The sequence below is a fragment of the Nannospalax galili genome, unplaced genomic scaffold (assembly GCF_000622305.1).
Source record: "Nannospalax galili isolate Female #2095 unplaced genomic scaffold, S.galili_v1.0 scaffold169, whole genome shotgun sequence".
NCBI classification, from domain to species: domain Eukaryota; kingdom Metazoa; phylum Chordata; class Mammalia; order Rodentia; family Spalacidae; genus Nannospalax; species Nannospalax galili.
The window spans coordinates 4449397-4461813 of NW_008360327.1; the positions used below are offsets into that span (position 1 = coordinate 4449397).

At 40.8% G+C, this 12417-nt stretch overlaps 1 protein-coding gene across 2 annotated transcripts in view; it reads right to left on the minus strand.

The window, feature by feature from the left end:
- The window catches only part of Setbp1 (SET binding protein 1), a 400094-nt gene that overhangs the window by 26964 nt on the left and 360713 nt on the right, over positions 1–12417 (minus strand). The window contains exons 5-6 of one of the 2 annotated variants that reach the window (XM_029560082.1): positions 8979–9149; positions 4265–4492 (exon numbers count right to left, since the gene is read on the minus strand). In XM_029560082.1, coding sequence (XP_029415942.1) covers positions 4377–4492; positions 8979–9149 — 287 coding nt within the window. In that variant the 3' untranslated portion in view covers positions 4265–4376. Of the gene's footprint in view, positions 1–4264; positions 4493–8978; positions 9150–12417 lie in introns of those variants that run through there. The other variant, XM_008825920.2, reaches the window with a different exon arrangement.

A 12417-nucleotide genomic window follows, 5' to 3' on the forward strand; every position in this document is an offset into this window, starting at 1 on the left:
TCTATCTATCTATCTATCATCTATCTATCTATCATCTATCTATCTATCTATCTATCTATCTATCTATCTATCTATCTATCATGTATCATCTATCAACCTACCATCTATCTATCATCTATCTATCTCTCTACCTGTATATATTTGCCTATTAGGACATTAAATGAGCAATCTTGTAAAACATGCTTTTTCCTATTCTTCAAACACCCTTTCCTCTGCTCTTCCCTTGTGCCATCTTCATCAGCATCTTTATCTACTTGAAGAGCTGAATAAACCTTTTATGGGGTCCTTTGAGAATCATGCTCCGGCAGTGAAGGTTTCCAAGGAGATGTAGATGGAGTAGAAGAAGGGACAGATGCTGAGCAACTAGATACTTCCCTGGAATGTTATAGCTTTGGCCATGGATGGCTCTATGATGTCCAGATTAAAACTTTACAGTGCTGACCTTCTCCCGTTGGGGTAGAAATAATAATTGTTGAGATTTTTCAGGAAGTCTTTGGACTTATGATGAGGTCCTTAGAACAGCAAAGCATCATCAAGCCCTGCTAGGACTCTGACTCCCAGAGCTAGGGGAGGGAAGCCTTTTATAAGCCTGCCACATTGAGCAGACCTTTCCAGATAAACACAATAATTTTGGGATGCTTCAACACAGACCATGGATAGTACATTTTAGACAACTGTGCCTTTAAATTAGACTTTCTTTTCTCTAGATATTTTTGGAAGGTTTTCTATTGAATACACTAAATGATTAGTTTTGTCTTATAGGGATTTATTTTACAATCTGAAGGCTTCTTCAGTCTATATACTTGTGGTTCCTAGATGGCCCAAATCCTATTAACTTATCTATTTGTTTTATTTTGGTTCTTTTAAAAGACAAGGCTTTTGGTTAAATTGCCTATGAGAGACTGGCTTTGGTTAGGAGATTTAGATTATGATTCCACATAAGACAAAAAGCAAGTGGAATAAATATTTGTACAACCTTAAATCCCCATTATTCCTTTCTGCACCAGGCATTATTTTGTTTTCAGAGACCCTCTCATAGATGGCAGTAGATAAAGAGAAAATTTGATCATTACAGACTTGGAGAGCTGGAATCAATTTTCATAATCATTGTGTTCTGACTACCAGCATGGTAGGTTTTATTCAAATATCATGAGAATCAAGAACTCATACTGTTAGTTGTAAGGGTTATTATTTTTTTCAAGTACAAGCATTTCTTGACTCCAAGTGTAGCCAGCCTTGGGCCTGAAAGTTGTGTTTATGATGACTAGTTTACTTGATGTCAGTCCTTACTGTGATAAGCAGAATATTTAAAATTTTAATAGGCATGTGAGAATCACATATCTTCATTTATTCATGAGCTGTGGTATTGTTAAACAAGGAGGAGTGTACAGTTTGAGAGTAAAGGGATAGCTTTGATACAAAACAGAAACTCAGAACTGTTTGCTTCCCCGTTACGACTCACAGAGCTACACTAGGTTGTTGAATCATATCATAATTTGGAATCTGCCTATTAATGTGGTCTCTTCTTAAATAGAAGGGAATAATAACAAAACCGAATGAGTGTTTCAAAAGTGAAATCTTGACTTTTCTGCACACTGCATAATCTCCCTGAGAAGTTGTATCAATATGTAGACGACAGGGAAAAATAACCTGATAATCAGGTACAGAATTACCTGATCTGCTTATTAAATCATTACTGGGAAAGTGTAACAGAAGTTGTTTCAAATTATACATCACTTTGAACAAACCTTATTGAAACTTTCACTGCATTAGCCTTAATGATTCCCAGTAATGATGCAGAGCTCCTTTGAATCAGACCTCCTATGCTGTGCAGGAGACTCAGCAGATCAATAGCTATTGAGCAGCGTGATCATGCAGGCCAACCTGTTGGAACACGAGTAGCTACACCACCATCCCTCCCTCTCCTTCTCTCTCTCGAGGAGCTCATCCCTCACGCCATCTCCTCTTCGTCTTCTCTACCGCCCATCCTAAAAATCAATAACTTTGCTATTGGCATGTGTCAACATGCCATGAAACTAAAACTTTGCCTTAAACAAAAACACTGGGGAGTCCTCTTTCACATGTACATGTTCACATGGTCATGCACTTTAGACAGAAGGCACAGTTTCAAGTTCGATTTACAATCTTTTCTCTCATATTGTAATGTTTATAAAATAAGGTGGGAAACATTCTTTTATAAAATAAATAAAGATTAGATATTTGGAAAAGTGCTGTTATGACTCTAGACCAAATATTTGGCTAATACTTACCAACAGTTTACAATCTGCCCTTAAATGTTTTCCATTTGATTGGTTAGTGGTTTGAGGATCCAGTATGTCTTTCTCAGATGTCTCCCATTATGTTCAACACTGGTTAAGCACCCAGCTCCTGCCTTTAAACCAGTTATTGCACTCAAAGGTTATTCACTGAGCACCTACTGTATGTCTGGAAGTATATTAGACACATTCACTATTTTAAAGCTGCTTTTTGCAGAGGATAGTGATTAAAGCAGAGATTCCTAACCTGCCAAAGTACTGAAAATAAGTGACTCTGAGTACTCAGCTGTAGATGGAGTGTCTATACCAACCTACTAAAGGCTCAGGGAACATCATGGAAGAGGGAGTGGGGACAGAAAAAGAGCCAGAGGATGGGGATAAGGCCTGTGAAGTGCAGACTTCAGGACACAGCAAGGCTATTGCACACACAGACTCATAGCAGCCGCCTAGGATTACCACACAAGGCTCATACAGGATCAAAGCAATTAAAAATTTCAGCATGTAGTGGGGAGGAGTTCACCAGGCTCCCAGCCCTAGCTGAGAAGTTATTGACAGTTGACGACTGCTGAGGAGGGAAAGTTAGTTTCCATTGAGGGTATAGTCATTGGTAGGTTGCTTTGTGTCAGTGGATGTCCCCATGCCCAAGAACATATGGGCAAAACCAATGAGACTTAGTAGGTCATTAATGTGAAACAAAGGGAACATGAAACTTGGACATGTTTAGGGAGTTCTAGGGGGACCTAGAGGGTGTGGGGGGGTAGATATGCTCAAAATACATTGTATAATGTATGAAATGTTAAAAGAATAAAATATTATTTTAAAATTTTGCCTTACAAGCCATTTAGTTTAATTCCATTTTCCTTTTTTTTTCAGTAAAAGTTGTCTGGCTGGCTCCCCAAAACCATACTGTAAAATGTTAACCTATTAGGAAATAGGTTATCAATAAGTTTATTCCACCTAAAGCAAGAAGTAATTCTAAATTTACTTTGCTTGTAGCAAAAGATGAAACAAGATAAAACAAGAATCAAGTGGATTGTTTCATGAGGAACATATATGGCTGGAGTACAAGGATCTGATGAAATGTTAAAGTCAGAAACTATTAAGTTCCTACCATGTGCTTGGTTGGAATTAGAGTTACCTACTCCATCCAGTGATGAGTTTCATTTAACTGCTCTCCAAACACATAGGAGCTCATAGTTAAAAAGAAAGAAATTTGTCTTTGATCATGACAGAAGCGGGGTTTCACTGAGGCAGTAGATGAGAAAGCTTGAATTCCAGTCCAATTGTATGACCTGAGGCAGATTTCTTTATCTCGGAAGACATCCATTTCTCCACATGTGGAATGAAGTAGTGTTGGACAAGGGCCCACCTGTGTGTTCTCAACACTCTCAGGTTTGTAGGAAGCCATTTATCTGTGGAAAGTGGAATCCCAGGAAGGTCTAGCTTCTTGCACCTGGGAGATGTCTAGCTAGTTTCCCTGCAAAAGATCTGCTTTGCAGCCTGAGACCCGGAAATGGACCAAATCTGTGCAATTCTCAGGAGGGTCTCATTTTCATACTGCCAAAATGAAACAGTCTGTTCCTGCATCCTGACACAGGAAAGTTCTGGCTTAGTGCTGATTACTGAGGGTGCTAATACCCACCTGCTTTTCTGCCTGCTTGGCATATTTGTAAATTACCTGCTGGATGCAAGCAGAGAAGGTAAGCTCATATAAGCCTGTAATCCCAAGGACCACATCTTTCACATGAATGGAAGAGTGCAGAGCAGGGAATCGCGGGACCACCTGTCTTTGACCTCTGGGAAATATCTGTGCTTGGCAAGCAAAGGTAAAAACACAGGCAAATTTCTGGAATCCATAAAGGGAGATCTCAGTGAATAAGCAATAAGTTTGAATAGCAGTTTTCAAGGTGAATAGTGCAGACCATGTCCCAAATCTTCTACTGTAGCCAAGTTATGTCCTCCTGGATTCCATGTCATGGTGCCACACAGAGCTCTCTGCCTTTACACAGGGGTGCTGTGGATCCATCAAGGCTCTGTCTTATTCCTCTGTGACTTTCTCTCTTTTGATGTCATCATGTACCTGTCATCTTCACCCTAAGTTCATTTCACACCAAGTATGTGAAATACAGGAAAACTCACGATCATATCCGAGAGAAGACTTTTCCTTGCCAGCAAGATTCCCAAATGACTGGGGTGAATACTGTTTCCAAGACATGCTAAGAGTTCATCCCAAGAAAAGAAATCGTACGGTCAAATTAAATTGTGGAATTCTGTGTCTCTCCCTTCTAAAACATGAGAACATGCATAGATCTATTAAAAACTCTGGAAAAAAGAAAAAAAGGGAGGCGGTGTTCTCTGCTCTCCCTTCGCAACAAAAGCAGTGCTTCTCACAAAACATCTGCCAATATTTTCCTGAACTCCATTTGACAAGTGTCATTGCAAATATTTCTATTATTTCAACTGGGCTCATTGTCTACTTACCAGTGATTTCTGTGAAGGACTTAGGAATGCAGACACTTTGAGTTCTTTGCTCACAGTGCTTGCTGAATGGAAAGACAAGCTTGGAGTGAAGACTAAGAACAAGTCTCTTGGGGCTTCTAATCATGACAGGCATTATGCCCGCCACATTCAGTATCGATGGAATCTAAGTCTTACACTCTGCCTCTGAGGTGCTCACAATTTTATTACGAAGAGTAAGTTAAGTAGAAGATGTGGACTATGAGAAGATGGTAAATGGACAGTATAAACACTGAGTACACTTGAGTATTTGCTGGAACTGTGACTGACTGGGTCTTGAAGATGCATAGGATATGAACAGAAGTAAAACAGTTCTGGCATAGATATTAAACTACATCCAAGGTTTGTGTTTTGGGGGAAGGCATGACCTTGGCAAAGTGAAGTTGGCTTGATATTGGTGGGAGACAGAATTGGAAGTGGAGTTCAGAAGCAGAAGGGACAGGACTGCAGGTAACTGCTGGCAAAGACTCCAGAACTATTGAAGAATTGGTAAAATAGTCAGGGAGAAGGTATAGATGTCACAGGGACCCAGTGAACAAGGAGAGCATGGGCTTTGAGATCCTGACTGTCCACTGGGTGCTGGAGTAATGTTTCTCTTTCTGAAAATAAGGTATATTTCACAGAGCTCTTTTTTATTTATTATTTTAATTTTATGCATATGAGTATATTGCCTGTATGTGTGTAAGTGCATCTATGTCATGCAATGCCCACAGAGGTCAGAAGAGGGCATTACAAACGGTTGTTAGCCTCCATGTCGGCATTGGGAATCAAACCTGGGTCCTCTGCAAGAGCAGTCAGTGCTCGTAACCGCTGAGCCATCTCTCCAGCCCCTCATAGAGCTCTTTTCAAGTTCCCTGAGATAACTTGGCTTTATATGCTATTGTTTTAGGCTCTATTACTTAGTAAAACTTGATAAAGAACAATTAATACAGCTACTGTTTAGTTACTTCTCCATAGACCAGAATTAGAATAAACTGCCAAGGCTTTGGAAGTACCTTTCCCTCCTTGTTCTTGGTTGATCCTCCTTTCCTTAGGTCTTCTCACATGTAAAAAATGCAGTCCCAAAACAGGGCCCATGCTCAGTGTCTACAAATGATTGACTCAAGAGAGAACTCTTTCCTATAATCAAGAGATCATTTCTAGAGGGCCTTTAAAAATGTTCATCAACTTCTTTAATCTTCAGAAAAACCCCCATAATGACTATGAGTGTAGCTCAGTGATAAAGCACCAATTCAACATGCATGAAGCTCAGGGTTCCATCCTCAGCACCACAAAAAGGATAAAAGCGGGGTGGGGGGGGAGCCCTATGAGCATACCTAATCTGCAAATCTCAAATCTCAAATACTTTAAAATTACAAAGTTTTGAGCACCAACATGAAACTGCAAATGGAAAATTCTATCCTTGATTCCATGGATGGGTTTCAGCCAAAACACAGCTGCACTAAAAATAGTGTATAAACTTTAGAGATACTTGCTGGTGCATGTTCATTGCTACTCTATTCACAATAGCTAAGAAATAGAAGCAGCCTAGATGTCCATCAACTGGGTAATGAAAATGTCATACATGTACACAGCTGAATTCTAATCGGCTGTAATGAAAAATGAAATCATGAAATTTGGAGGTAAGTGGATGGAACTAGACAATATTATGTTGAGTGAGACAACACAGAACCTTAAAGACACTGTATGTGTTCTCTCTATGTGGATCCTAGCTCCAAATCTTAATGTTTAAGTGTACGAGTTGGAGTAACTGTAACAGCCAGGAGAGTAGAAAGGAACTTTTGAGGGAGGTGGAGGAGAAAGGGGGATAGTAGAACTCAGGTGCTATGAAGAGGGAAAATGGAAAACCAAGGGAAGGGGACACAACTTAAGTGAGGATAGGGGTGAGAGGATAATACAGAAAGAGAGTGTGTATGAGTGGAAAAGTTAATAACACTAAGGAGGTTGAAAAAGCTATAGGAAAACCTATTTATAAGGTTTTTTAAACACACACACACACACACACACACACACACACACACACACACACATATATATATATGTCTTTTTGAGGCTGGGTCTCCCTGTAATCCTTGCTAGGTAGACCGGGCTGGCCTGGTCTCACCTGCCTCTGCCTCTGCCTCCCAAGTGTTGGGATTAAAGGCACGTGCTACCATGCCCTGCTATAGTATACATTTTTAAAATTACTTCACTTGAATGATTGGAGGGAACAATAATGCTTCCCCCCAAAGTCATAGACTATCAAACAAAAAGTTTAGTGCCAGGTAAGGGATAATGCCCTTTAAGTTGCTGGTCCAAGAGATGCTCCCCCCAAAAAAACCACAGGCTATTGCCATTGTTCTTGATTGCCTGTCAAAACCTGAGGTTAAGACCCTATTGCCGAAGACACCGCACACTTTGGTCATAACATTTGGAAAAATCAGGCTGATACTGACCTGAAAGCCTCCTTCCTGATGGCTAGCTCTCATAGTGTTGGAAAGTGCTATGCAAGTGCCAGGAAAGAAAAGTTATTATCTTACTCAGCTTTAAACCTGTGAACTACAATGATTAGCCCAGTAATATATGCCCAACCATACAATTATGCCATTAATAGCTTGGGAAAACCATGAATGGTCTAACTGAACTTAAAGCCTTCTCAATAGGAGGGAACTCATGTCTGGTCCTGTAAACCTAGCCAAGAGTCTGTCGCTAGGAGGTATAGATGCTAGGGGGGAATCCACTCCTACCATTATGCTAAATTGATAAAGTATCCAGCTACCTTGCAAATATGTATCCTTATAACTCTGGTAAGGGCAGCTCTCACCCCTCATCAAAGAAGCTTCTTTTTGTATCAGATAGAAGCCTCTCCACAAGAGAACCACAACTGGTAAAAGTGCAGAGAATATGAGACTGTGGAGTGTCTGTCCCTAAATAGGACATCTATAGTAGAAGGGACAGAAAGATTTGTTGGAGCCCCGAGGACTGGGAGGATTGCTGTGGAATAGTGTCTTCTGGACATGACACCAATGTTACACCCATGAACTCTCAAAAATATGGTTGCCTGTACAGGACCACACCAGGCAACATTTCAGCATAGATTGGGGGAGGAATCACAAGGCTCCATCCCTAGTTGAAGAACTACAGGCAGATGGAGGGAGGGAGAATGGATTTTCTTTAGGAATGAGCACCTGATAGGTTGTCCATGCCCATGTGGTCAGTCCTATACTCATGTACATACTGGCAACACTAACTGGACTCAATGGGCTATATAGACATATGTATAAACACACACACACACACACACACACACACACACACACACACACACACACATCCCCAAACAAAAATCTGAAACACTTGGGAAGAAGGACTCTCGGTTGAGAAATTGCCTCCATTAGATTGGTTTGTGGCCATGTCTGTGAGGCATTTTCTTTTTTGTTTTGTTTTGTTTTGTTTTGTTTTGGTTTGGTTTGGTCTTTTTGAGACAGGGTCTCCTTATGGCCCCAGCTGTCCTGGAACTATGTAGATCAGGCTGGCCTGGAACTCACAGAGATCCACCTGTCTCTGCCTCCCAAGTGCTGGGATTAAAGCCGTGTGCCACCACACCTGGCTGAGGCATTTTCTTGACTGTTAATTGAATTGATGTGGAAGGGCCCAACCCACTGAGGGTGGTACCACCCCTGGGCAAGCAGCATTCTTCCCTTGTTTGGTTTCTGCTTCCAGTTCCTGCCTTGGCATCTATCAATGATGGACTATAACCTGTAAACTAAAACTCAACCCTTTCCTCCTCAAGTTGTTTTTAGTCACAGTAGTTATCACAGCAACAGAGAGCTAGCTAGAACACTGGAGATGAAACCTACGCTTATCAGAGAAGCACTTTACCACCAACTCACACACTCAGCCCTGAGTATTATATTATGAATTTATTTATTTATAGAAATTCACTGTGTACCTGAGGATCTTGAATTTTTGATCGTCTTGCCTCGACCTTTGGGTGCTGGGATGATAAACTTTTACTACCATATGCAGTGTTGATTTCTTTTGTTTGTTTCTTGTTGGGCATTTGCATTATGTCTTTCAGTTTTGAAAATTTCATACCTATATATGTACATAATGTTTTGCCATGACATTTGCTCCCATTACCAAAGGGCCTTTACAATGTCCATCTTCACTGAGGTGAACCCAAGTCATGTGAAAAGTGCTCACCTGCATCGGAGGTAGTGGCAGATGCAGCAAGGAGAGATAACACTGGAGCTGGTGGAATTGTCACACTGTCCACTGCAGCTGGCTTCTTCCTGGTCATCATGCTGGCTGCTGAGCCCTCACCCTTACTATGTGCTGCCGTCTGGTCCACTTTTAAGTGGGGACTTGGCATCCCTGAAAAACAAAAAGCCGAGAATGTATAGTTGATATAAATGAACAGCAGGACCAACATCATAAAACCTGAATGTGACTGAGTCAAGTGATTTACCTCCTTCTGGTACCTAAAGAATGGAATCTTAGAATACTCAAAACATAAAAATAGTCATGGCTAGGTTAGGGGCTGAGGTTAGGGTTGAGGGTATTCTAGGCTGGCTTCCTGGAAGTAGGGGCTAGGCATAGGCCTAATGAAGCCTATCCTGTATCAGGTACCCTGTAGCCTTCTGAAGATCAACAAGTCAGCCTTTACAGAGGTTATAAAGTGTGCAGTATGAAGGTAATTCACTTCATTCCCACCCTGATAAGGCTTTCTGTCTCTCCCAGCTGGAGAAATAAGACTGTAGGAGAAGCAAGAACTGTACAAGCAGTTCATGCAGGCTTGTTGTGCACTGTTCACTCTAGATGTAGAGATTCTAAAGTTGTAGAAATCAGTGAGGAAAGAGATGACATAATACTTTGCAGAGCTCCACAGAACAGTGAGGTTGAGGGAAAGGTATTCTTGGTGCTGAAAGAACACATTAGAAGTCATGGGTGGGAAGAACAGGCAATTCGCTTAGGTGCCCACCAATGGCTGAATGGATTAAAAAATGGGCTGTACTATGGAATATGACTCATACATGAGGAAGAATGAAATCCTGTCATTCCAATAAAATGGATGATGGACTAGAAGACATTATGTTAAGTGAAAAAGCCAGACATAGAAAGAAAAGTATCACATGTGCTCCCTCATATGTGGAAGTTAAAAAAACAAGTTGGGGCTGGAGAGATGGCTCAGTGGTTAAGAACACTGGTTGTGCTTGCAGAAGACCTGAATTCAAATCCCAGCACCCACATGGCAGCTAACAACTGTCCATAACTCCAGTTCCAGGGGATCCAATAGCCTCTTCTGTCCTCCGTGGGCATTGTATAGCATGGGTACATTTACCTACATGCAGGCAATATACTCATACACATAAAATAAAAACAACAAATAATTTTTTTTAAAGAAAACAACTTGTTCTGAATGCGGAATAGTGTTTGTTAGAAGGTGAGAAAGGTCAGGGCAGATTGGATAGACATGGCTGGATTTGAATAGTATGTGTTGCGAGCATGCATTGATGTATAATGAAACTGACTAATGTGGACAACTAAATTAATATATGTTCATTACCATCATCATAACAACAACAATAAGTCCTGTTGGAGGAAGAAAACGTGTTGTGAAGACTGGAGTGTAGTAACAGTCATTATGCTAAGGAAGCACTTACTGGGGGCTCTGAGCGTCTGGCCTAACCTAGCATCATAGGACATGTCATTAACATATTGAAAACCCTGGTAGACTCTTGTGAGCTACTCTGGAGCCTTTCCAATCTTGAATCTGGGCTCTGCTACTCTCAAGTAGTGACCAAGTTACTTAACTTACACAAGAAGTTTATAGTTGTAAACTTCAAGTGTTTATAGTTGACTTTCTTAACTTTAAAAAACTGAATAGTGGCAGAACTAGTTTGTAGAGGTGGTTGTGAACATCCACGGAGCCAGTTAATGTAAAGCACTTGTAATGACATAGGGCAAAGTCTATGCTAGGTAAATCTCTATCATTATTTCTAATGTGTAACTAACTGCCCACCATTCATTATTATGAATATGGAGATAATTCATGACTTCCTCAGAAGCACTTTTAAGCAGTAAAGGTTCAGTTCTCTTTACTGATGTGGTCAAGGATTTGTGGCCACTTTTTGATATCCCCAGCTATAAAGAATGCCTAAGCCTAGAGGATGAGAATGTCTGATTCATGCTCGATGGTTGTTTTATTCAGTTTCTTTATCTGTAATATGCTGCTGAGTGCAACAGTACCAACTTAGGCTTATCCCAGTCATTCATGAACTTTTGCCCATCTCACCCAACATGGGTGATGTGAGTCTGTTCTTAGAGCATTATTATCTCCCCACTGTAATAAGGTCACATTCATTCACTTGGCCTCAAGGCAACCCTGTGAAGCATTGACTGTGACTATTACTATTTTCCCAATTTTATAGACGATAAAAACACTATTTGGAAGGGTTAAAGGAAAGCTGAATAAGTGCCTCCTGCTTTTAGTATTAGAGCTGGATGCCTCTGAGAGCCAAATGCTAAACCCAGGATCATATAGGTCGATCGGGCTATACTTGAATGCTGACCATGACCCCAGCCTATCACAGCACGTTTCATGCTGCGTACATAGAGGCCTTACTGCTTCAACTGGAAAAATGTGCCTGAAGGTACCTAAGGGGTACGCCATGCCCAAATTTCTATCTCCTCCTATCTTTTTCCTACACTCCACCCTGGTCTCTGAAACACCTGCTTAAGACACCATGAATAACAAAACTATGTGTGCTTTTCTCAACTGGCATTTCATAGTATTTTTGAAGGGAGGGAGGAAGGGATAGATAAAGTTCTATGATAGAAAGGTTAGAGATGCAACAATTAAGGTACCCAAATGTGTGCAGTATGCTATATTAGTAAAATATTCAGGCATGCTTGTAATAGACTGGGCACAGCATCTAATACGGTTAAAATCGCCTGTAAGGAGAGTCATACAAATAGCTGCCTGGGGTTATTCTAAGGAAAAAGGGGTCAGGAAGGATGGTGGAGAAGACTGTGTGTGTGTGTGTGTGTGTGTGTGTGTGTGTGTGTGTGCGTGTGTGTGTGCGTGCGGGTGTGCATGCCTGTGCATGCGCTGGTGCGTCCCCTGCCTCAGCCTCCTGAGTCCTGAGATGATAGATGAGAGCCACTATATCTGGGAATTAATATTTTTTAAGCCACAAACATGTATTAACCTTCTTTTTCCACTGAGAAATTGGACATTGAGGGAATTGAATCTAGAAGTATATCAGAGCATGATAATGGGGTAGAATGACCAATGTGCTTTAAAATGCATGTAGAGAAATCTTCACCAGCGACACATCTGAAAGAGGATTAATATCCAGAATATATAACTAACTCAAAAAACAGAGAATCAAGACAAGAAGTAACCCAATTAAAAATGGGCTAAGGAGCTGAACAGAAAGTTCTCAAAAGAAGAAGTAAAGATGGCTAAGAAGCATCTTAAAAGATGTTCAACATCACTAATAATTAGGGAAATGCAAATTAAAACCACTTTAAGAGTTCATCTTACCCCAGTCAGACTGGCTAAGATCAAGAGAACAAATGAGAACAAATGTGGGGAAAAGGGAACACTCATCCACTGCTGGTGGGGCTGCAAACTGAT